Genomic DNA, 23,465 nt, shown 5'->3' with positions numbered 1-23,465 from the left:
TTCACAAGTGCTGTAGTAAATGCATGCATGACAGAAAGCAAGTTCCTATGCAGTCAGGGTCAGCATTTTCCACAAGGTACAGAGTTATGTTTATGACACTGAAACCAAGAGCAGCATTTATCACCACATTTGTACTAACAAGTGATACCAGCATGCTCAATCACAAAAAAAACCATACTACCTCAATCTCAGCAGAGTAATAAGTACTCAAAACACCCACACAGTACAGGAGCAATCCCACCACCAAACGATCAGTGTCAGCTCATTTTGCTCATAAGTCAATACCAACATGAGACTGTCACGGCAAATGCCCCAATATGGCTCAGCTTTCTAAAGAGTCATCTCAAAGCAACCAAAAAATCCTACCCGCACCACCACCACTTTTAGGCCTTTTAGACTCTATTTTTGTACTTAGCATTATATTAATTATGGTATATAATCTTAAACTGAAGTCTGTCAATTGACTGTTCACTGAGTCAGGAATTCATTTTGTTAATGAGCAGCAAAATACAAAACTCCAAAACAAAGTCCAAGATGGGCAACTATGAGGGAGGGCAATCAAATTTTAAAATATTTATATACATCTTGTGAAAAATTATTAATAAAATTGAACAAGTTTGGGACAAATAGCTTCAAATTTCCTTCAGAGAACCATGTATCTTACAAATCTGCTCCTTCTCGCCATTCCTACTCTACTCACAAAAGACAAAAAAAATTTTTTAATCCCCAACCATAAACAGAACCAGAAGGAAATATGCCATGCAAATACTCTTCTCCCTTATACTCAAACTTATAAGTAATCATTTTCCCCTTTCAGAACAGAAACTGGAGGAATATAAAGCTTGTCATGGATTCAGCAGCAGTTTACTCTCTCCGTTCTGAGACTACGCTTTAGAAATAATTCTAAAATCTGCAGCTTTAGCCACTACTTTCCCTGTGCATTTTCAAGTGAAAATGGTATTTATTTCCTGATCTAAACCTTCGTATTCCCACTCTTGCTTCTAAACACTTTATTCCAGTTTCTCCTTTCTGAAATTATTCTTCATTCATTTACATTCTGGACTTGAGCCGAGAATCTTACTTCTTCCATCGTAAGAAACTGCCTCATTCCTCCTAAAGCGTTTCCTTGAGAGCCAGAAGGTCAGACTTGCTTCTTTCTATGTAAATCCTCAACTGCCAGCATAAATCACATGTCCTCTGTCCTGCCTAACAGTGACTTTCAGACCTGGCATTCTATGTAGGCACAAGTCCAATAAAGCAATTAAGCAGAGGAAAATTCGTGGCAGCCCAGGCTTCATACCTCCACATCTTTGATTTCACTTGTAAGCTTCCCAGCACAAAGCCAATGCCTTCTTTATACAGCATCAAATATATGTCAAGTGATAATCATAAAGATCGGATGCACCCCTAAAGAATGACAAGAGTCAGTGTTTCTTTCTGTGTGGAGAAACAAGTGAGGTAATCCCCAAACACAGGACAGTTTGTTAAGTGCTTTGGGATGCCAAAGTATCCCAGTGAAAGCATTGGCTATTTAGGATCAGGTTTAAAGAATACTTATTTCAAATCCACAAGACTAAAACCCACAGTTTCCGACACATTAGCATACTTAGCCCCTTCCTAAGACCACAAAATCAAAACCCCAGCTCTTCTCATCCCAACTTCACTTTCTCCAAATGCGTGAGAGATGATACATGCTATGACTGGGCTGAATGTTCGCAGATGCCAAAGGTCTTGTCAGATCCAGTAACAATGAAACCGACCTTCATCAGGCTTTCCTAAAATGACATCATTAATGACACTGTTAATGTGGGATGTCTCTTCTATCCAGTCACTGTTATAAAGTTTCTCAGAACTTATCTTGGATATTTCACGTTTAAACAAATTAAATTGTTCCATCTTCCATATCTGAAAATGGCTTGTGGCTCACAATGCCCTTTCTGCTTTTTACAAAATTACATAAGGTCTCAATTCCTACAGAAAAAAAGAGGAGGCTGTTGCTTAAAGTAAAATAAAAATTAAACAACCAACCGCTAGGTAGGTAGTTCAACATGATGACAACCTTTTCCAGGGAGCTGAGGACTTACAGGTACTTCAGCTGAAGCACATAACCACCCAACCATCTCCTTATTCTCTGCTGCTCAGACACTGGAACAAGTTTACAACTATCGCTGCACTTTTGTTAGGCAGTTTGCAGCTGCAGCTTTTACTTCAGCAATGAATTTTCAGCGCATTAAGGAATTAAGACTTTAATTTAAAGTTTTCTAAATGCAATAGGAACATTCCATTGAATCTGCCATCATTATTGATTGCACATCCACACTTTTGGGATTTCCAATGTCAGTCGGATTTTTCCTGCAGAGGGAATAAAATTGATCTGCATCCATAAACTTTCTTTTTTTATTTGGCTTTCCTCTATGTTTAAGAAAGCCTCTTGATGGATGCTTTGCTTTTAATTTTGCAAAACGAAGTTCACTTATAATGAGAGCTTCTGTGCCAGGTTTCAGCCCAAGGGGAATTTGACTTGCAGTTATAAATCCCCTGGAACACTAAAGGAAGGTACAGAAATAGAAGTGCTGAGGATGACAGTAGTGTAAAATTGTAGCACTTTGTTCAAAGAACACTGTAACAAAGAATAGAAAAGTTACTTAGATTACTTGTTCTCTTCCATGTTTGGACAAACACATTAGGGAGGCTAAAATTTTAACACTTAATTTTGTCTTGACAACACGACTGGTGGAGAGAAGCAATGAGAGCATGATTTAATGTTGCAAATGCCAAGTTAAGATTGAGTTCTATTCTCAGCAGAACAGTCAAATCCTATTTTCACAGCAATAAAACAACTTTGTACTGTCAGAAATCCAAATTAGGGTTTATTTGGCATAAATAAATTTTCAAGAGTACTAATGACGCCACAGTCTATTCTCCATTCAGCAAGCCAGTAAACTGATGGTTTACACTTTCCATGTTCATGTTTTGTATGGATAGATAGCACCATTTATACAACAAACAGCCAATACAGTCTGCTCAGCGGCAGACCAGACAGTTCTGTATTTTGAATTAATTATTGTATTGAATTTTGTCTTGATCAACCACATATTTTCCATCTAGATTTTACCTACTAAATCAATGTTAGCACAGAAAGAATGTAAGAGTGGTTTTCAAAATCTAAACCAAGCAAATCACATTTCATTTGGTAATGTACTGACCTGGCCCAAAGAGAATGACTAACATACTATACTACATTATAACATATTGTAACTATACTATAACACACTATAAATGTACTTTTCCAGCTTGGTCCTTGACAGACAGAATTAGTAATTAATGCCAGTTTTAGTCTGTCTGAACAAATGAGATAATGCACTCTACATAAAGAATATTCTCCATTTTCCTAACAAGAGGTGGAAGTATCACTCTAGGGAGCTGCAGACAGCATGAGAAATTTGTCTGAAAAATGAGAAGTCCTTTGCCTAATAATATAGGCATATATGACAAAGGTCATTAAGATTTTCTCAACCATGCTAGAGACTGATAATGTAATCACCTTTTCACTATCCTCAGTAGGGCCACAATAAATACAACAACAGCAACCAAAAAAAACCTCATGGAAAGATGCATTAAGCAGAATTCTATAACTATGGTTTCATATGACTCAATTTCCATTCATTTATTTCCTTAAAAGTTCACTACTACTGTTTTAGCTTTAACAAGCTGAAATTTAAGTAATTTTCAAGAGCTTTTACAGCTAGAACATCAGAATTTTTATTATAAGACTTTAATTCAAAGTACATCAGCATATATACAGCTTGAAAAATATGAGCATTCTCTCCCAAAAGAGTCACAAGAGACATCACTGCAAGAGTTTAAAACACAAGTCATCTTGCCAAAAAACTTCATTTTCTTTTAAAAAATTTTACTAAAAAAAACCCTGTAAATCTATTTGAGGTTAAAAAGTTGTTTCAAAACATTCAAAAGTAATTTTAGATGCTAGAAATTGAGGATAAATATAAAATATATTATTCAGAACAGAACTTACTCCCATCCTTATTTCATTAGGCATTTCAAAATGCATTTTCTGCATTTGGTAATTAGCTAGGAGATTGTATTATGATTTATTTATCACACAACTTTTAAATTTATTCTGTTCATGGCTAGGCAGTTAAATATTTCCTTCCTTACAAATGAGTTTTGACTCACATCAGAGCTTTTCAAGATCAGTATTGCTTGTCATTCTATGCACTTACTGTAGTACTTTAAAGAAGAAACATTTCAGATAAAATATTTACTAACTCTACAGAACAAAAGCTACATCTTCTGGTACTGAGCCCTGCAATTTCACACCTAGCCTGCACAGTCAAAACTTGACTGCCGGAAGCACTGCCAGCAGTAACACCCCCTTTATTTCAGGCTCCATAGAGAGCTCTTTTTCTCCCAAACTCCCTCCATGAAGTAGTAAGAAAGGTCACAACTTGCTGCATACAAGAGTCCAACCAGAGTTACCACACTCACTAACCAGACAGCCATTGGATGGAAAAAACACTTCATCACTATGAACACAAGCAACACACTAGTAAGAATTCATTCAGCAAGCAATACTTTTGGTAACTGCTGCCTTCTACTTTGAAGATCTGTGAGGTGCAAAGGTTCTCCCTCAAAAATGTTTTTAGAATGAATCAAAGCCCAAGAATTGCAGTAGACCCTGAGCAGCTCTGCAGACATATTAAGACTAAGATTTACTAACACCAGCACAAGCCACTTATGTGACACCTGCTAAGTTCAATCAGAACATTCTTTTGAAGAAACTGAAGAGCTCTACTATTTGTCCCAGCTACGTAAGAATATACCTTTGCCCAGAACTTCAAAGCTATGCAACCCTTTCCCATCTCTCTGAAATTCAGCTGAAATATTGGAAAAGAAAACCACTACAAGGTTTGTAAGGCAGTTCAGCAATAAAGAAAAACAGATGTGACCAATCACAGGCAAATATTTCAATCAAAATTATCTACAGAATATGTACTCTATATTCTATGTACCTTTATGTAACTTTTACTCCATCACTTACATTCACACTCCTCCTCATTCCTAGACCATATTTAGGACTACATGCTAGGAAAACAAAATATTACTATATACTCCATAGAAAGCAATAACTCTTGTCTCTTATTTTTATAAGCTGTTCCTTTCCCAAGCACTTTTCATTTCAACTATAAAGAGGCCTGCTAAACAAGATTGGACATATGTAAAAAAAAAAGATTACATATATATCATTTTGACAGGACAACCCACGACATCCTTAAGGAATAGAGCTGTCTGTAAACACAAGCAAGAAAAATATTTACTTAAGCTTTCCATAAATTTGATACTGCATCTTCAAAATATCTTGCCTTATTCTGATCTCTAAAATTTATCTGTCAACACTCATTATCACAGACAGTCAGAAAAAGAGAACTATAGGCAGTAAGTTCACATTCTTTCTCTTAAATATAGCTTTAAGTTTCTCAAAGTAAAATGTCACATTTATGACACTTGTCATATCCCAAACTATATAACTTAACTGTGAGCACATGCCAAAGCACCACAAGCTCTCATTCTACTTTGAAGAATCCTTTCCATAAAGAGTGGACCAGCTACTTAAATCACATCATGAGCTTACTTCACAAACAAGAACTTCAATATGACCTGCCACTCTCAATGCCTTTCATTTCTCTGATTTTGGATTTAGGTTAGCCCAGTGACAGCAGCAGTCACCAGAGCAGAACCATACCAGAAACTATCCTAATGCCTCAACTCATTCACTCATTGAAGATACAGCAGGAAGAGCTTCTGTTAGCAAGGGCACAAGAACCTCCTCCAGTGCTGCCTAAGACTTGAGAAATCCATTTAACCACAAGAGATGAATACTAGAAAGATACTATGTTGTAGGATAGAAATTAGCAGCTGACTGATAACCAAATCCCTGCCTATCTCCCCACTGCCCTAATAAATGGAACTGCCCTCCCCACAGAACAGGAACGTTGCCCAGGCTCCTAATGCAGCCTGAAAAGGTGTATTTCCTTGCCATCAGGACAATCTGCCCTTGAAGGGAAGCAAACTTTACTGATACATTCAAAAGGTATCACTTATTACTACACACAGAAAAGGTCCACTTCCTGGCACAATCTGAGCTGCTTGTCTCTCACTCCTGTCCTATAAAGCAGGAAAAGGGATTTAACCAGTGTTGTACTTTGCATAGCCTGGAAGAGCCCAGAGACGCCATCCTTCAGCACAGACACAGCTCAAAAGACACGGGAACAGAAATAAAGTACACATAAAGACTATCCTGAATCCAGTCCAGCTTTAACACCAAGTGTTAATGCATTGCTTTGCCATATACTTTACTCCACTCTACATTTTCAACAGGATACTTATTAAGTGATTGCTTTAAAAATAAACTACATCAGGCTTCAGTTTCCTCAGTAATGATCAGCATTAGTAATGGATCCTGAAAGGATCACTTCTACAGCAGACAACATCCCCTGATGTCACCACTTGCTCCCTTTTGCCTGCTTCTTCCCTTCCCTAAGTAGGCAGACCATTTTGATACACACTAGCATTAACGTGTTTTCTTTTGACTGCTCTGCCTTCTCAGCAACATTCGAACCAGCATCAATGAGCTCAGCATCAAAACCAACCAGAAACACACAAACTCAAATGTATTTCCCAAGACGTAACAATAATTAGGGGAGAAACAGACGCAATGACTTTTGAAAAGCTTTGTTTTGATGTCTTCCCTGCAATGATCAAAACCTTAAACTTATTTGCTTTAAAGTCACACTGAACTACTCATAAGCAGGCCCATAAAAGGGATTCAGATCCAACTCACACCACACAGACACCAGTTCCTTCCCTTCACTTCTCCTTTTCTCACCCTTTTAAAGGGGTGAAAATACTGCATATTTCAATGCATTCCACTTGTTAAATGAAAAGATAATTATTCCCACCCTCAGCTTAAGAATGTAAATCACGCATCTGCAATGATCTTACCTAGAAGAAACTTGAAGCAACTCCTACAGCAAAAGGTGGCACACATGGAAAGAAATGTGCACTGAAAGAAATTACCCACTCTGAGAAAAAAAGTGAACCCTTTCATACTGAAAAGCTCTACACAGCATTTATACCTGAAAAATTGGTTAAAAACAAACAGGCAACTTTCCCCCCAAACACAGTCATTTTCCTTGTAGTCATTCCACTCACATTTTGTTCTATTTTTGAATGAGCTCATCTTAAATAGCCATGAGCTTTCCCCACTCTAGTGGGGCAAAAGAGGAATTCAGCAGAAGTAATAGTCTTAGCAAGAATAAGCAGCAATAAAACAGAAGCTGAAGGAAATCTTTTTAGTTTTGACCTCAAACTGGATGTACTGTTCAGACAGCACTCTGAGGTTTTTGTTTTACAGTGTAAGTCAACAAATTACCCCAAGCCATAGTGCTGTTTATCAATAACGTTCTCAATAAATATATTTTATTGTCCTACACTATTAGAACTAAGAAACACCCAGAGAGAAAGAAAAACATACACATTTTACTATCAGACTTTGTACAAATGCACAAAATATACACTGCATAGAAGGACACGTTCTTTTTACATATATTTATTGTATATATGCAAAGGCTGCCCCTTTTCTTTCACCCACCAGCTGTACAGATATTATTGTTAAGAGTCCCTGGTGCCCAGACACAATTGTTAAGCCCAGTGACTGCCACAGATGCACTTCCCAGAACCCAACACCTGCGCAAGCTGATGAACTTCTAACACACAATGACTTGGAGGAAGGCCTGAGCCAAATTTCTCCACCAGGATTGTTACAGACCTATACAGTTTCTGCCTCAAAGATCTTACAACCTAGCTAATACATTTTTTTATTTTACTGCTAGACAAATTCAGGAGACAGGGAATACCTGGTGTGCCTCAAGTTTGACTGATTATTGAGAGAAACCACCTTTAAAAGTCATATCTGAAAATTAAAGAGATATGACAACATAAAGTGAAGAAAAAGTAATACAACAGCATTACTGACTCCGAACCAACACAACAGAAGATGCAACCTGACATCTGAGTGTCATATATTACTACTTCTATAGTCAGCCAGCCTCAGCACCCACACCACTAGCCGGCTCAGGTTAGACATTCCCTATCCTAACAGTTTTCCACAGCAAACTACGGAGAAGGGCGACGATCTCCGCCAGGCTTAGGGAAGGGCCTGCGGGAGCAGCAGCACAGGTGAGCACCGGAGCAGCCCGGCCGCACACCAAGGCACGAACCCCACGGCGGCCGGGGAGCGGAACCGCCCACGGGATGCTGTGGATGAGGGAAGATGCCCGGGGAAGGAGGGCAACTTCCCCGTGGAGACACCAGGCTAGAAGGGCAGCGGGGCCAGGCAGCCTCCCCCGGCTCCCACGCTATTCCCTTCCCGTCTCAGCACCGTAGGAAACGAGCCGGGTTTTCACGGAGAGAAGGGGGGATTCTTTCCAGGGAGACGGACCCAAGAAGCGACACCGCATCCCCCGCGAAGTTGGAAGCTTCTGGAAGTTGTGTACTTGGTTACGAGCGCGCACGGCCGCCACCACCTCCCGCCACCGGTTACCGCCGGGCCCGGCCCCCGCCCCCCCGCGGCCCAGCCGAACCCCCCGCCTCGGGGACAGCCGCCAGCATCACCTTCATGCCGCGTCTCCCGGAGCACCGCCCGGCGGGGATGGAGGGAGGGCGAGCGGCCGGCGGCTGCGTGCCCGTCTCCCCCGGCGCTGGGGCTCCGGCTCCTCCTGCCCGATGTAAACACACACCGGCGGGCGGGGGGAGGCTGGGCCGGGGGGCAGCGCCATGGCAACCCGGCCGGAAGAGGAAGCGCGGGGGTCAGGGGCGCCATGTTGGCGGGGGGCTCGGTGATGCTGAGGGGGGCCCGGAGCCGGCGCCTCACAGCGGAGCCAGGGCTCCGCGCAGCCCGCACCGAGACACCCGCCAGGCAACACCCTGCCTGACACAGCAGGCGAAGGGCTTCACCTGTGGTACATGCAGGCCCCTTCCAGTTTCCAGTGTAAACTGCTGGGAATGCAGCGAAGGAAGATGAATTGACTCAGCCTTAAGTCAAACATGGAAGCAGCATTGGTTTGGCCAAGATGAGGAGCCAGTTCTCCCAGCGCTGCCCTCGCTACAGGCTTGCTGGCATTCACAGAATCAAACTGAATCAATTAGGTTGGAAAAGATCTATGATATCACTGAGTCTAACGTAAGCACCCCCACTAAATGCCACATCCAGTCTTAATTCCAAGGACAGCTGCTCCACCACCTCCCTTGTCAATCCATTCCGGTGTCTAACCACCCTTATTCTAAAGAAATTCCTCTTAGTGTCCAACCTAAACCTCCCCTGGTCTAGCTTGAGTCCATGTCCTATCATCTTGTCACTTGTTACCTGGGAGAAGGGACCAACCCCCAGCTGGAGACAGCCTTTGCTCAGGGAGTTGTGGAGAAAGGTCACCCTGAGCCTCCTTTTCTCCAGGCTAAACATCCCCACGTCCCTCAGCTGCTCCTCAGGACCCCTCACCATCCGAACAAGGAAACAAGGATCCCGGTAGCGAGCTGGGTGCCCACGGGGACGTGGGGCTTCCGAGCCCTCTCCTCCCACTATCCTCAGCCAAGGGAGCGTGGCTCCAGCCCGCAGGATGGGGGCTGTGAGCATGCTGCTGCTTCACACCAGGAACTGCAGTTTGGTGGCAGAGATAGAAGAGCCTGGACATCATCTTTGGCGTCTAAAGTTTTATTTCTTGTGTATTGCTTTAAAACTATCACTGAGCACAACCACACACACGGGTAGAAGCATGTTCTGCTAGTGGATGGTTTGGTGCAATGAGGAAAGCCAGACAAAGGAAAACAAAAAGAGTGGTTTGAAGTTATGATTCCTGAAATAGGGAGAGAAAACTACATTAAGTGAATGATGGTGATTTAAGAGTTCATTTTTCCCTGATTTAATATTATTCTACATATGAGGTTGAATTAATATGTAGAGAATATAACTAACTCAACAAGTGGTTGAATCCAAAAGAGGAAATCCTGCTTTTGTTCCATTTTTTAACTTCTGGAATAAGAAATGTTGCAAGTTCTTCTCTAAAGAAGCACCCTAGGCACATATATATGTCTTTTAAGGGATTCTGGAATACAGTGGACGACCCTATGTAGTCAGAAACCATAAAAGGAACAACTACCTCGCTTAAAGTCTAGGAATACCTTCTGTCAGCACACAGTTAATTTTTTGTTTGTCCCATCCTGTCATTTCTAATTGCAGAGCCTCCTTGCAGTGGTAGCATAAGACCAGTTTCCATTTTTCAGTTAAAAAGGAAACTCTTGAAAGACACCAAACAAAGTCATTCCCTCACCTCACACAGGCTGACAATTAAAAAGATTAATTTCCTTTGCTTTTCACAACAAATCCATGCCTTACATAATTATCTGCATCACTTCTTACAGGAAGTATTCTGCAGCCCTTTCCTGGCACACTCTCATAGCAGAATTTATAATTTCTTATGCAAATATAAAGATACTCCACAAGCATGTGAATCTTTTCAGAAGAGCAGAAGTGGAAACCAGTGAATTCAGTGAACGTTTCAAATATCACACTAATTTCTACAGATCTGCACATATATGTGTGTGCATCTATATTAGATAGATGAAACTAACAGTAATATAACCAGAATGTAAGTCCTTCCTTCAAAACAAATAAAACTTATATAAAATACTCTTGTCAGTAGTATCGGTAGAATTATATTAAATTTTTAATTGTGTAATGCAAATCCATATTTTGGTGGGTAGAAAGAAGATTATATAAAATTGGCGTTGAGTTTAACATGTTAATTATAGCCTGATTAACAATAAAATAATATTCCCTAAAGCATAAAGGGTTAAAGAGAAAAATATCTTTCCCTCAGCCAGGTTAAATGATTCATTCTAGTTCACTATTTAAAATAGTGAATTTCAGATGAACATATTTTTTTTCTCAGCAAGTTCCTAAGCCCATAAAATAAAATAGATTGAAGTGCAATATTATAAATAAGTTTACTTTAGGTTGCAATGTTTACAATGTCTGCAGAAGAGTTCAAGAATGATGCAGCTGAAAAGTCAGAATATTCTGAATGATAGACAAATAAGGGATGAGGGGGGTGGGGGCAAAGAATGAGAAAGCAATTTGTTTACTTTGTGCCAAGCACAGAAAGAACTTTATTTGTGAAACTATTTCAGCAGCACCAAAATTATTACTTAGTTCCATCCAAAAGGATTTAGTCCATTTAATGCACTCCAGTCCTGGTGTGGTGAGATTCACCTCCAAAGTCTGTCTCTACTGAAGCAAAAAGGCTAATGTATATGCTTCCATAAAGTCCACTTTTTGCAAATTAAAAGTGATGTCTTTTCATGGAGAAATTCCTCTCCCAGCCTTCAAGAAGTGTAGTCCAACAGGGGAGATTTGTCTACCTAGATTTGGTAACAGTACATTCCCAAACTACTCATTAGAAAAAGAAAGACAGTTTTTTAGAAGTTACCATGTTTTGTGTAGGGGTGAATACGTGGAAGAGTGATGTTCAGGTATATTTTTTTTTCTGTGTAGACTAGAAAGCCTGATCTTCAGGTGCAAAATGACTAACAGTTTCATGTCTACTAACTTTAGGAGATAAGATTTCTGCACTTTTTGCCTATCCTGATAACACACACTGGCTCAGAGATAAGAACCATATCAACAACTGAAGTCCCAAATTCACACCCCTACAATGACAGAGCTTTCCCTTAGATACATTTGAAAAGGCTGAGATAACTAATGATGGTTTTACAGCACTCAGGTGGACAGAAACATTAAAACAGAGATAATTGATACTAAATTAGACTGCTGCAAGGTTCAATTTCACCTGAGTGCAGGTGGCTGCCATCATCAAGCAGAATGGCCCTGCTTTGTTACCCCAGTTTACCTCCATTTTTTCATCCCTACGTTCTTAAGTCCTATTCTTGCCCTGTGTGACATTTGAGCAGCCTTATCATTGCCTGCTGTTAAAAAGCATAATGCTGCAAAAAGAAATGCAAGTGCCAGGTGGTCTAAGACAGGAAAATAATACACACTAATAATTCATTGAAACAGGTGATCACAGTATGGTGGTAGTAGTTGGCTCATGTTAAAGGGTCCTGCTAGAAAGGAAATTATTTCCAGACAATAAAGCTGCTGGTTAGTAATGACTGGAGCTTTTATAACTCCTCCCGACATCTCTGCTGCAGATGAAAAAAAAATTCCCTTACCTTGAGCAAATAAATTTGCCGCTGGCCTTTTCAAGAATTCCAAGAAGACCCAACAAACAAATTAGCCACAATTTTGCAAAGACACAAGCATTACTTTTGCTAAGGCTGCATCTTGGTGAAGGACTTCTGTATTGAGACCTACCCTTACTTTGTATCTTTACAGGCCTCTATAGCTGTCAGTACAACAACATTTGATACTCTCTCTTTCCTAACTTCACATCTACAACATCCCTGCAAGGTAGGGAGGCACTTGCTGCACTGGGTAGCTATACTGTAGATATCAGAGAATATTCCAACTCCAGCAGAGAATTAATAAAATTCTCTCTGGCACAAAGTTCAGCTAAAGGCACAAAGGTAACTGAACCAAAGGAAGCTATACAACCACAGCAGTCAGTTGCATAAACATCACCCTACACTAGAATCTAAATGAGGTATCAGCTGCCACAGAAAACATTTGTGGCAGAGCAAGGAACATCATTTAGCCTCCTACATCCTGGACTGGTAACAGCCTAATTCAGGAACTGACTCCTTTCAAGGAGTTCCTATTCATTTTCAAACACCCTTAAATCCTAATGGTATAACAAGAAAAGCATAGACATTCTTGTGTTTTGGCTGCATCATCAGATTCAGAGTTGTAGAAAGCACCATTCAGAGGTCCCCAGGTTTCCACCTGCCCTCTCCTGTGAAGGGCCTGTGGTACACAAGCTGAGGAATTTGACATGCCAAAAGCTCATATGCAGCAGGATTTTTTTCCTCTGTGCAAATTTCAGTATTTCACATGGCATTTTAGCATTAGGTGCAAAGTGTACAGGTATGATTAAATGCAGAATAATGGCTTGGTATTGCATGAAATAAAGATAAGCTACAGTTCCCCCTGGACAACAGGAAGTCTTTTTATCATAAAACAGGAGAGGTATCAAGAAAAGGAATGGAATCAAGTGTAGACAAGTAGTCAGCATACTCCTAAATGCCTTGTTAGGGGATGGTAACAATAGGAGATTTGTTAGTAGTTTCTGAAATAAGTTATAACTGGATTTGGCATATTGCTTTGTGCATATAACAGCTAGGTGTTGCTCACACAATGTTGTTATTATATTACAAAGTTTCTATTGTCACTATATTGCAAAGGTTCCATATTGATAGAGTTTCATACCTCCTTGATGGTTCCCATAGGCAGCTCCTCTAAGCACTGATTCTTCCACCTTCTTGCAGTAGCCAACTGACTCCAATTCCCCCTCAACCAACCAATCCACTCTTTTGTAACACTCTTCTTCTTGTTGGCTACAGCTGAGGCCTGTTGAAGTCAGGCCTGTTCCTAATCTCTAATAATTCGCTCAGCTGCAAGGGGTAAGATTATTTTCTATAGTACCTTTAATTTCTATTGTATCCCCCTATAATGGAAGGAAGAGATTTTGATGTATCTGTGATAAAATAAAAATGTGTTACACTCCTCATGTATCAGGCACATTTTGTGACTATATATCCCTCTTATTGGCAAAGTTTTATCTAAAATCCATTTCAAGTCCCTATTAAAGATCCTTCTTACAGAGATAGAGCACTTACCCATTGCCTTGTAGAGCTGTGATTAGACTGCCCAGTTCTCTAAATGCAAATGCTTTTAGCTCAGTTGTGTAAAATCCTGAACTCCAAACATCAGCTTGGCTTATTATTTTTTGTTCTTTGTTGTTTTTCTTTATAGTTCTTTGAAAGAGCATTGTTAAATGAGGCAAGCTGTTTAATGCCTGTGACAGAGCCTCTCCCAACCTGTTACATGACAACAAAATAAATACACTGAAGATGATATGAGGAGTCGCTGATGTCGACAGGGTCTGCTTGTTCTCAGAGCACCAAGAAAGCATGGGTTTCTATTTCATTATGGCAGGAGGGGTTTCATGAGGCTTCTATTAAATGGACAAGCACTTCCACCAACAGATGATGGCATCTTCTAGTGAGATTTTGTCCAAAATGGTTGTAAAAAAAGGGCACATTGTTGACAACCAAGGATTCTTAGAGCTTGATTTTTCACCTACATCTTCTATCATGCACATCCCTGCAAACAATAGGTAGAAAATGCTACACTACCAGGATGGCATAAATGATAAAGTAAGAGCCATTATAGAAGCATAACTATAATGGTTGTATCTCCTGCTCATTAGATAATAGTTATAGGAACATTCAAACATTAAATTTAGGACTTCATCATTGAGGTCATACAAAATTCTCACCAATTTCCATAGGATTTATCTTTTGTTTCGGTACAATAGGAATACATCATATACCACATCTATTTAACTCTCAAATTGGTCAAGAATTCTATTTTGCCTGAAGACAGAATTATTTTTAATTATAATTCATGTTTTTTGAGAATGAAGAAGATACTAATTTTAGTTTAGATTTAAAATGTAATAAAGGTAGACAGCTTGTTCATGCAGTATATGGTTAACTTTGAATCACTGAGAAAAATAAACTAACAAGATTTGAAATCCCTTCATACCAAATAAACTGTGAAAGCATCTATATTTATACGTTTCCAAAATTAAAATTCAAATGACATTAATTGCAAAATCCAGCCTAAAAAGTGACGGAAATCTTCATTTCATCAAAAGCCGTGTGTTTGGCAATAAAAGCAGGTTTTGATAATTTTAATGAGGGAAAAAAACCCTAAAATAAGCAAGTTTGAACTTTTGGCTTCACTTAAACAAAGCTGCTATATTTAATATGCCTTTAGTTACAGAGCACAAAGGCAATTTAATTTTTAGGCTTCAAAGTCTTGCAATAGAAAACAGTTTCTGCCAAAATGCCAGGATACATAACTGGATTCACATATGGGCTTCCCAGATTTCAGGAATTTTCAGATTCATTTTTACTTTGAACTCATGCCAAAGACTTGTACAGACAGCAAAGCCCTGCTAGTAGATTCTGCTGACATTTGGAATCACCAGTGATTTTTTTTCAGGATGTCAGAACAAGGCTCTTGATAATAATTTACCCCTATCATGAACAATAAAATTCATATGATGGTTCCTCTCTTTACAGGGTATTTTTGACCTGTTTAAGTACTTTTTTTCCACCTACACAGTAAATTATTTTACAGAAAGGAGACACTGAGGTGATAATGCTTGCAGAGTTATGGTGTTTCCTATATTCTGTGCTTCTGGCTAACATTCTCTAATGAATTTATCATCCATTATGTGATCTCCCCTCTCTGGGGTAAGGTTTCTTCTCAATGTTGACAAAAGGGATGAAAAATCAACTAGCTGCCTTCAAGCCTAGAATCTGTGGTCCAGAAAGAATACTAGTGGCTCTGAACTGAGATACACTTTTATTCCAACATAAATTGTACCTCACAGTGTTAAGACATAAAGAAATATTGATTTGGTTACCCTTCTGCTGAGTTTCTGTATTCCTTTGGAGTAGGTGGAGTTTTCCTTTCCCTTGTTCTTTTAGAGATGAAAGTGGCTTTTTTCCAGTGGCTTGTTTCTCTGCTGGGCACTGTGTGAACTTTCCTAAGAGCTACAGGTGTAGTTTGGGCTGGAGCTGAGTCCAGATCTGCTTGTCCACTGCAGCTTTAGTCAACTCTCTCTGTCCTGCCCTCTTACTCCCTCTGCCAGGTCATCTTTCCACCCTGACCACTAATCCATTGCCTTGCATTAGGTCCATGCTAATGTTCCCAGACACCCTCTGGAATAGTGACAGTGTTGTTGAACTGCACCACTAGGAAACAGGCAGAAACCATCTACCTGGGAATCTATAGCAAAAAGAAAAATGACAGTCAGTGTCACCACATTGACACAGTAACTGCCAGAGATGCTTCACTTCTCACACAGGCACACATTGTGTAGCTTTTAAAACTACTCACATTCAACAGCTTCTGCTCAAAACAAATTTCCACGAAGAGCAGCTGACAATACACTTTAATATTGATGGGAAAATCCAATCACTAGGCCAAAAAAAAAATCTAAAAATCCCCCAGACAGCATCCACAGGGGTAAGTCTGTGTTCAAGCTGCCTATCATGTCAGGCTAGGGCAGATGTCAGCACCTGGAATGGTGTCTGGTGTTGGTCAGCTGTATGTAATCCCAGAATGACTAGTGTTAAACAAAGAACAGGGTTCCTTTATTTGGTGTAATATTCAAGCCATGTGTAGGTTTTGCAGTTTACAGTCAACACAGATATTGCAAGCTGCCACAGGTGACTGACTCTCTTCTTATAGATTAGGGTTAGAGCAAGTCCCAGTCTTCAGATGATAAATGAACTCCAGAGGACTGTCTGTCATTCTGTAGGTGCTGGTCTCACTTTAGTAAGAGCAGAGACTCTCAGATAATTACTTGAAGCAAAAGCTGCATGAAAGAGGGAGAATTAAACCATGCACTGGGGATGCTGTATGACCAGGAATGATGGGGGCACACATATTAAAAAAAATGCCTGGAAGTACATTAGTCAAAGGATCCACTCTCGTGTATTTCTGAATATTTAATTGGAGTTGCACACACAGTGGGTGACAACAATGCTTCGGAGCTGATGATATAATACATAACCATCATTTTGACAGGAATCCAGCTCCATCTCAGACCCAGCTCACAGCAGTGGATTGGAGGGGGTGGGGGAGTGAGATTCATACCTTGGCTTCACCACAAAACAACACAAGAAGTATTTTGCACAGACTGTTTAAATGCTTGTTACAAATTTCATACACTCTTAAAAAAACCCTTGCGGAGCAAATATTTGTTAGTGTTTGTTTGCTTAGGTGCTTGCAAGAGACACTGCCCCTCTGCAAAACTGTGCTTCTGTGTTTATGTATTTATGCTTTTATGCCTGCATATGGGGATTAGCACGTACAGTTAATCCTTTTTCTGAGCCTGTTGAAATGTGGTGGGACCATTACTGCCATGAAAGGGAACTTTCATCTCCTTCATGCTATTCTCCACTAATGGGCTGTGCCTTGATAATTATAGCTCTAAAAGGAAAAAAATTGACCTCAGTTTGCCTATTGTAGAGCTACCATGGAGATAGGATACCAGCATTGCCCTGGAGATAAAAGCACAGGCAAGTTATATGGATTCTAGTAACTGTTGAAAAATATATGAGCTATTTAAAAAGCAAAATGCTAAAGGTGTCAGTTCTCCACTGCAGCAGGGAAAGTGCTAAGTTTGAATAGCAGAACTGCATAAAATGTTGTGACAATTCCACAGCTGTCAGAAAGCACAGGTTCAGATACAACAGACTCAGATTCTGCCACCATATTTTTCTCTTCCTTCTTACCTTGCTTTAATTTTACTATTCATGAGGTATCTGGTTCTTCAAGTGACAGAGAGAGCAATGTATCCTTATATATGGTTTTAGCTCCTTTTAATCTCCAGGAGAAAGACAGTGACCAACTCAATTTTAATTTTTTTTTCCTAGCAGAACATGGGCATCTAAAATATCTGACGTAAATATCAACCAGCACTGATTCTACAGCAGGTTCTCAGATTTACCTGTTTCAGGTTTGGCCTTAATTTCTGTGTAGAAATGAGATAATAGCACCCAAATGATTTGTAAGTGCTTGCAAGAGAGTGCTTAAAAACTGGAGGCTCTGTTCCTTTGCCAAATATTGCTTGTCAGGAATGTGTAGCAATCCACATAGAGAGTGAAGAAATGGGACTCAGTTCTCATTCTACTACTGAGAGAGCCAGCATCTAAATTTCTTTATTGATGAAATGCAGCTACTCACTCCACTTTTCAGTGTAATATTTTAATATAGTTTCATGATAATTTGAATGAGACATGCTAAGAAAGTTCTGTACATTATTATCCACTTGTACATTTTTTGACCTTTTTTAGCCTAGCAGTGTAGTCCCTAAACATGTGCTGTCCCTACAAATATTCAAAGAAACTGAACTTATTTGATTTCTGAAGTATCAGCCTGACAGATTTATGAAAGAAATGTTTGCTTTCTCCCAGGTGCTCAATGCTTACCTAGTATGAAATTTCATCTGAAAATAATCTCTTCTGTATGAAACTATTTTTCTTTCTTGCCCTGAAAGCTGCTCTGGAAATGCATGTACATGTGTATATGTTTCTGTGTTTTTATAAAGTCCAAATTTTGGTTGCAGAGAAAGATCTGAAAAATGCACACTTGTAATATGAGCTTTTAAAAATATTTCCAAAAAGCAAAAAAGTTAGACAAAAGGAGCAACTAAAGAAACAAAAACTTGAAAATGGCAAGAAAATATAATTATCTGAGATGGAAATAAGATGTGTACTAGACATTGTAAAAATGCAACAATCATGCTTGGACACAGGAAGCAGCATAAATAAGGAATGGAAGATCTGAATTGTGAAAATAAAGAGCAGTGTAAATTCTGACAAATGGCATCATATAACATGGGTTAAATGAGAATAAAAAAAAAACCAACAAAAATCAATCAAACTTGATGGAATCAGTAGATAAGCAAGTACTAAAGGAGAAGATAAGGTTACTGCAACAAAGCTATGCATCCCTTAGGTTGATGTGCTACAGAACAGGGATGTTCCTGGTAAAACATTCCTTACAGGAGTTGATCTGAAGAAATCTCACATTTTGGAAGAATGTCCCAGAGAAAATATCACTGCTGACAAGAAAGGGTTTTAGCACAAATCAGTGCAGTAAATATTAACAACTTACTAGGAGCAAATGATGCTCACCCAGGAGTTCAGAGGCAGCTTACAAATGAAACTGCTTGGCTGCTGAGTTAGCTCAGTAAGCTCTGCTTAAATCACCACAGGGTCAGAGCTACAGGAAAGTGCAATCAAACTTTTAAAAGCCTCCAGGATGAGCAATTGCATTTCCTCCATACTGTGTCTTTAGCCTAGTCTTGGTCTCTTTCCTGGACCTTGGATCTATGCTGTGTCCTTGTCTTTAGTCTTGTCTCTGCCTTTGGCTTCTGGATGCAATTCACATCAAACAGGCTGTGCTCCCCTTGGGAGCCCCCCTTAGAGAGTCACCCTTCTCAGGCAGTTCCCTTCTGGCCCATTTGTCTTGGTTCTCTTTCAAGGCAAATCAGGAAAGGGGTAATGACCTATGCTGTGTAGTTAAAGATGAGCTAGAACAGAGTAGGAGGATTATTTGGGTTCCACGGTAAAAGCTCCTGGGAGGACTCATCAATAAAACAAATCTTGAGATTTGAGAATCTTAGATAAAATGGTGCAGTTAAATGGCCCATTTTCCTAATGGGCCATCAAAGCACCTCAGAAGCACATTATGGTATTTGTATGTATAATCTGTGTCTGGAGGAGGTATGTACTGCAGCCACAAGCTGCAGAAGCTAAACCTAAGTTTTGAGGTGGTTCAGGCTAAAACTGATGCATCACTTCTCAGCACAGCTTACAGGACAGACTCTTCGTGCCTGTAAGCATTTTCTGCAGGAAGCAGTTAGTGATCCCTGCTGAGACAGGGATCAAAGGAGCAAACAGGCTGTGAGTGGTGATGGGGCATTCCTGGCTGTTTCTGGAAATGTGTCCCACTTGTGCAAATGGCAAACCACTAGAGAGCAGCATTAACTCAGGACTTCTGCTATGTGTCTGAACATAAAACCATGCTTTAGTGTGATGCTTGCAGTTGGACTCTGGTTTCAGACCAGATTTTACCAGAACCAGGGAAGCTATAGACCAGCCAATCCCATCAGTTAAGTCCTTGGGTACCTGATACTCAAACACTGAAAACAGCCTTTGTAGTCTCCAGGAACCCAACTTCCCCCTGCATCAAGTTCAAAAGCTATAGTAAATTCTCTTCAGCCTACAGCTACTGCAAATCAGAGAAAACCAACTGTCCTGGAAATGCTTCAGCTGATTCCTGTCTCTAGGCATCATCTGGGGCTGAGGCTCACTGACCCCTGGAGTTATCTCCAGTGCAAAGTCTTTGGACTTGTGCTTCTCCTTTCCAACATGATGGTATCATTCTGACACTGGAAAGGTAAAGGATAAGTGGTGGTAAAACAGCAGAGATCACACTGCTGCAGGAGGTCTGGGAGGAACAGAGTCTGCACATATGATGGTTTTAAACTGATTTCAACATAGTCCAGTATTGACACTGGTGATTTTTTTTCTTTTAAAGAATAAATATTTTTTTAAAATTGAAACATACCCAAAATGTGGAAATATGTCAATATATGCTGTAACATACACCTCAACTGATTGATTATAAAAAAAAACTAGCATTCAAAGGTTTTTTGTATCAAGTGTATGCTTTGCTCAAAACCTTTTCTATGGAAGGTTGGCTTTTGCTGCTGGGTAACTGGGACAAAGTAAGGACCAGGGACCAGATTTAAATCTTATTTTTGTGATTTTGACCTTTTCTGCAAAAGCCAAAACACTTTTGTACTTGATCAAGGTCAATGATTTAATTATTCTAAACTGATTAACTGACTGACAACTCAAAAGCAGGAAAGCTCATTTTCTTCTCTCAATCAGTTAATGAGGCATGAATTGCATGCTTTCACTAATCCTAGCATCCTGAAAGACAAAATATCTGCAAACATTTAACCCTTAAATATCATCCTTTTAAACACAAAGGAATTTTTGTGTATGTTTTTATTGTTTAACTCTTTTCAGCCTGTTATAGTGTAGTATAGTAGCTTCATTTAATGGCTACATTTTAAAATGCTCTTCCACAGAACCTGATTTCTCCCTAAGTGCAGAGTTGTTCAAAACAGCCTTGAAAAGAATTGTCATGTAGGAAGTGCAATGCCTTCTATAACTGTTACTTTAAAAATTGGGATTTTTAATGTAGTAAGGATAGTTGGCCTCTTTAAACATGTAGAGATATCTGTGATTCCTCCTCAAAGGCAATAAGCTTCTAAAGGAAAACCCACAGTTGAGTTATGCCAACTGTTTGTTCACTAGAAATTGCCTGCATAACCTTTGAGTGAATAGCTGAGGAACTGAGCTTTAATGTGATATTCCACTGGCTGCTTAGACAATTACATGGCCATTCACCCTCCTAAATTTTGCTTCCCTTCACAGGAAGGGAACCCTTCATAGGTTCATTCACTCTAATGCTTTAGCCAGGGAAAATGTCTCTGTACTTTCTCATTATGGAAAAAACATGGGACATACTATACTTAATGCTTGTGATGATACCTGTTACTGATACAGAACCAGGAAAAAACCTTCTACTTAAACACCTTCAGGTGTTTGTTTTTTCTGACTTTGTCATTTAATGTTTTGCCAAGAGTGGATTTGGATTACATGGTGAATGAAGTGCCCATTCCCTGTCATGGAATAAAGGTGAAACTGAATAAGCATCCCCAAAAATGTGATAAACATAATATTAAAATTTCTAACAAATAGCAGTGATAAAATATGTAGCAGATCAAGGACAGTGTGGCTAAGAATGAAAACTGTCAAATGCACTGTAAGAAAAGGCATATGGGAGAAGTAAAGCAAGTTAGAGCTGTGTAGTCAAATTATTTGGATAGATAATGAAACCAAGACCTGAAGAGTACTCTGGTAGAATATCAAAGCAGATAAGGTAGACAAGCAGCATCAGAAAGGAAATTTGCATCTATGAGACAACTCCCGATAATGTGTTATCAGGTGATACAAGACTTTGGTCTATAAATTAGCCTTGAAAAATACCCAGTTGTTTCTGGCAGTCAGGAAGACTAATTAAACCATGGGATAAATCTCCTTATTTGAGGGTTTGGGTTTTTTTCCCCATGGAATGAATATGCAAAACTGTATGGCAGAACTTCAAAGGGCCCTCCCATCCCTGCTTACTGCACACCTGGAGTGACCCAGCTGCAGGCTCTCCACAGTGATCTGGACTTGTTCTCTTGCTTTTATTGCCTAATAACTTCTGCTCTCTCCTCTGTCATTTTGTGATGTGTAGCAGCAGAAATATGCTCCTGTGACTCCTTCTGCCTCTCTTTTGAGCCTGATCTTGAATAGACACAGAGGTTGCTTGGAACTGTACTGGAGGACCTCTGGTTGATATAACAAACTAATGAGGACTTCTATACTTCATCCTCTGATCAGCCAAAGTAAAAAAGGGCCCTTTTTATCTGCATCTCATTCTTTTTCTACATGGAAATGATAAATGCAGATAAATTGTGGAAGTCACAGAAATGCGGACTGTTTTAGAAAGTTGAGGAGAAAACTACTAGAAGAGTAAAATTAAAATATATAGAAGCAAAGCTGTACATAATATCAGCTAAAATTTTCCTAGCAAAGTACTCTTTAAAAACAAAGGACCAGCCCATATATCTCTCTGGAAAGGCACTTGCCAGGCCATCTTTATTTGCTGTCAACCACATAGGTTCCTCAAAATACTGTCTTTGCAGAAAATGTCAAAGGTTTTCTTGCTTGTTTCTTAAAGATCTGATACAGTAAATCTTTATGATTTTCTACAGTTCCCCAGTATTTGTGCAGGGACTGAAGCTTGGAGAAGAAAACAGGATCTGCCTGCCCATAGTGATGTTCATGTGGCTTTAGCATGAATATTCTAATTCTTTGCCGCACTCTTACAGTGTGAGTTTTCTAGGATTGAGCCTGCTTTTCTAGTCTTGTTTCTATTCATGGACATCAAAGGAAGGAGGGCTTCCCAGAATCTGGGAAGCCAAAACTCTGTGACCTGGTGGTTTTATGCATTTGCAGACTCCAGAAAGACACACAATTTCTGTCAGCAATTATTACATTGCAAGATACCATGTTGAAAAAACAATTTCTGTCAACAATCAGATTAATCTCTGACTCCAACAGATTTTCAGTGCTCCTGGCCAGAAATACTGGGCTGGGAGCTGTGCACAGAGGGGACAGGCAGATAGATGGGCCCTGCAGAGCAGGGTGTCTCCTGGCAGCAAGCTAAGGAGTTACTATTACAGGTAGCCAGTGTGGATGGATCAAAGCGTTCCTTGAGATGGAGTTTGGCTGTACACAGACTGCTGCCGGATATCCTGTCCCTTGGTCAGCAGTGAGGGGACCTGCAGCAGCTCATGGATTCTTCTTAGAATTAAAGATGAGTCACTTAAAGGTTACTGAATTTTCTTTCCTATTGCTCCACTTCCTCTGTTTTCTAAAGATAAATAAGAAATGAGAGCCTGGAAATTCTCTTGAGAGGTCCTGCAGCTTGTTTGTTTTGTGAAAATACTTCTTGTTATCTAATTTTGTTACGCTTGTTAACAACAGCAGCAGCTTTCCCA

At 39.7% G+C, this 23,465-nt stretch overlaps 1 protein-coding gene across 1 annotated transcript in view; it reads right to left on the bottom strand.

Annotated features, from left to right (window-relative positions):
* LOC311154611 (transmembrane protein 263-like) overlaps window positions 1-8,831 on the bottom strand; it is a 201,884-nt gene extending 193,053 nt beyond the window's left edge. Inside the window, exon 1 of the mRNA XM_084207260.1 lies at window positions 8,695-8,831. Within this exon, the coding sequence (XP_084063386.1) occupies window positions 8,695-8,700 (6 nt within the window). The 5' untranslated portion in view covers window positions 8,701-8,831. The remainder of the gene's footprint in view (window positions 1-8,694) is intronic.
* Between the last annotated feature and the right edge of the window lie 14,634 nt (window positions 8,832-23,465).

This window comes from Fringilla coelebs (genome assembly GCF_963513975.1).
Source record: "Fringilla coelebs genome assembly, chromosome: 6".
Classification (NCBI taxonomy): domain Eukaryota; kingdom Metazoa; phylum Chordata; class Aves; order Passeriformes; family Fringillidae; genus Fringilla; species Fringilla coelebs.
This window is presented reverse-complemented; position numbering and strand designations above follow the sequence as displayed.